This window comes from Octodon degus, unplaced genomic scaffold, assembly GCF_000260255.1.
Source record: "Octodon degus isolate 3935 unplaced genomic scaffold, OctDeg1.0 scaffold00050, whole genome shotgun sequence".
Classification (NCBI taxonomy): domain Eukaryota; kingdom Metazoa; phylum Chordata; class Mammalia; order Rodentia; family Octodontidae; genus Octodon; species Octodon degus.
The window spans coordinates 13,976,769-13,979,084 of record NW_004524626.1 but is presented as its reverse complement, the minus strand read 5'-3'; the positions used below and the strand labels follow the sequence as shown (position 1 = coordinate 13,979,084).

At 38.8% G+C, this 2,316-nt stretch overlaps 1 protein-coding gene across 1 annotated transcript; it reads right to left on the bottom strand.

Moving 5' to 3' along the window:
• Positions 1-824: 824 nt before the first annotated feature.
• Positions 825-1,775, bottom strand: LOC101577977 (olfactory receptor 7G2-like). Its single transcript, XM_004633043.3, has one exon. The coding sequence runs from the start codon at positions 1,770-1,772 to the stop codon at positions 825-827; it is 948 nt and encodes a 315-aa protein (XP_004633100.3). The 5' UTR covers positions 1,773-1,775.
• Positions 1,776-2,316: the final 541 nt, after the last annotated feature.

Here is a 2,316-nt window from a genome sequence, read left to right as displayed (position 1 = left end):
TCTCTCTCTCTCTCAAATAAATAAATAAATAAAATTTAAAAAAAATAAACTTACAGTATGTTTTCTTTGAGAAATCACATCATCATTTTACTTGTGAAGGCACAACATCCCAAAAACATCTCGGTCAACCGAGTTATAAATTGGGAAACTAATAAAATATGGAGGATGCTAACTTAACTGCATAGGATGTACCTTTGAGGAACATTTGAATAATTATTTAATTGAAAATGAATGGTTATTACCTTTACTTCGCAATGAGTCACCTGCAGAATTTAAAATTTGTGGTCCTAATCAAAGGAATAGACTGAATATAGCCACCAGATATTATCATGATCTTCTTTATCTTTGTCTTTGTCTCATCAATCTACAAAAAATGTCCTTCTGAGATACAGTGATAAAATTTCACTAATACAAAACCACTACTAAGGGAGGATTTGCTGGTTAGCTCAGTTGCTTAAAGTGCAGCTTGGACAAACACAGTCAGGCCCAAGGGACTGCGGTTCAATCCCCAACTCCACAAGCCACACCACACCTGCCATTAAGGCAACCTGAAATAGTTAAAAAAAATCTTTCTCCAAAACCACCACTGATGTGCTGCTTCCATGGAAATGTAGCAATGAAATGAAGCACAGAGAAACAAATTAGGATTTGAAACATTACAGAGCTACCCAGGAATAAAAGTCATGTCTTCAATCCAATAGGAGACATCCTTAGTCAACATATAATGTAGTTACTTTGGGAGAATTCACTGATGGACATCTCAAGCATTTTGGTCCATCAGGATTTCTATCATTTTAATTTCTTCTACAACTTCTCATCGAAAATCAGGAGCACAATCCAAGAAAACTTTTTTTATTAAACAAATGTCTCAAAGCTCCCTGTATTTCCCTGTTCCTCAAACTATAAATAAATGGATTTAGCATTTGAGGGATAACAATATACATCATTGAAGCCACTACATTCTTAAAGGAAGAATCACTCACTGCAGAACTCATGTAGACTCCAAAAGCTGTACCATAGAATAAGGACACCACTGAAAGGTGAGACCCACAAGTAGAGAAGGCTTTATACCTTCCATCTGCTGATGGAATCCTCATAACAGAGGACACAATTTGAGTATAAGAAAAAATAATCCCAGCAAGAGGAATGCCAGCAAATAGGCTAGTCACTGAATATATCAGAAGATTATTGATGAAGATATCAGAACAGGAGAGTTTGATGACCTGAACAAGTTCACAGAAGAAGTGGGGGATTTCCAGGTGTGTGCAGAAGGACAGCCGCAGTACTGTTAGACTGTGAATCAGGGCATTCACAGTCGTAATGAGCAGGGAGACCAGAACCAGCAGGACACAGAGCTGAGGCTTCATGATGACTGTGTACCTTAGTGGGTAGCAAATGGCCACATAGCGGTCATAGGACATCACTGCAAGGAGACAACTCTCTAATCCACCAAAAATCAAGACAAAGCAGATCTGAGACAGGCAGCCTATGTAAGTGATGCTATGGTCCTGTGTTTGGATGTCTACCAGCATCTTTGGGATCGTGGTTGTGCTGGTACAGATGTCAGTGATGGACAGGTTGGCAAGGAAAAAGTACATGGGCATGTGCAGGTGGACATCAGAGATGACAGTCAGGACAATGAGCAGGTTTCCCACGATGGTGACCAGGTACATGGCCAGGAACAGGCTGAAGATGAGGGGCTGCAGCTCTGGATCATCTGTCAGTCCCAGGAGAAGGAATTCTGAAACAAGTGTTTGGTTTACTGGTTCCATTCTGCCAATGAAGTTAGTGGAAAACATGGGACAAAAAATAAATGATTTGTATACAAGCAGCAAGAACACAACTGAGATAACATTCAGTATGAAACATTCTGGGACAGGAAGATAAAAATACCTTGGTGGTATCAACGCCTACCTGGCAAGGTATAGGTCCTTAATTTGGTGCCTAGCCCACAAAATAGAAAAGAAAAATCCTGATACTTCTTTGTATTTCTTTTGATAAGTCCTAGAAAGAAGACAAGTAAGATTTGTTTTAATAAACACGCTAGAGGAACTTGGTGTCTCTAACACATGAAAACTAGTGCTTTGAACATATTTCTCATTGATATTGAAGCACAATAGCACTCAAATCTTCACTTTTATTCTTCCTCTATTGCCCTTTCTACACCTCCTCTAATTCACACACAGTTGAAAACATACGAACTGTTACTCACTCTTTGTATCAAGCATGTAATGAAAATTAAGGCATGGATGTTCCTTCAGAAGTTTTCCGTGCTCTCAAATACAAAGAAGGTTAAAATTCAATGTGTTAAGTCTG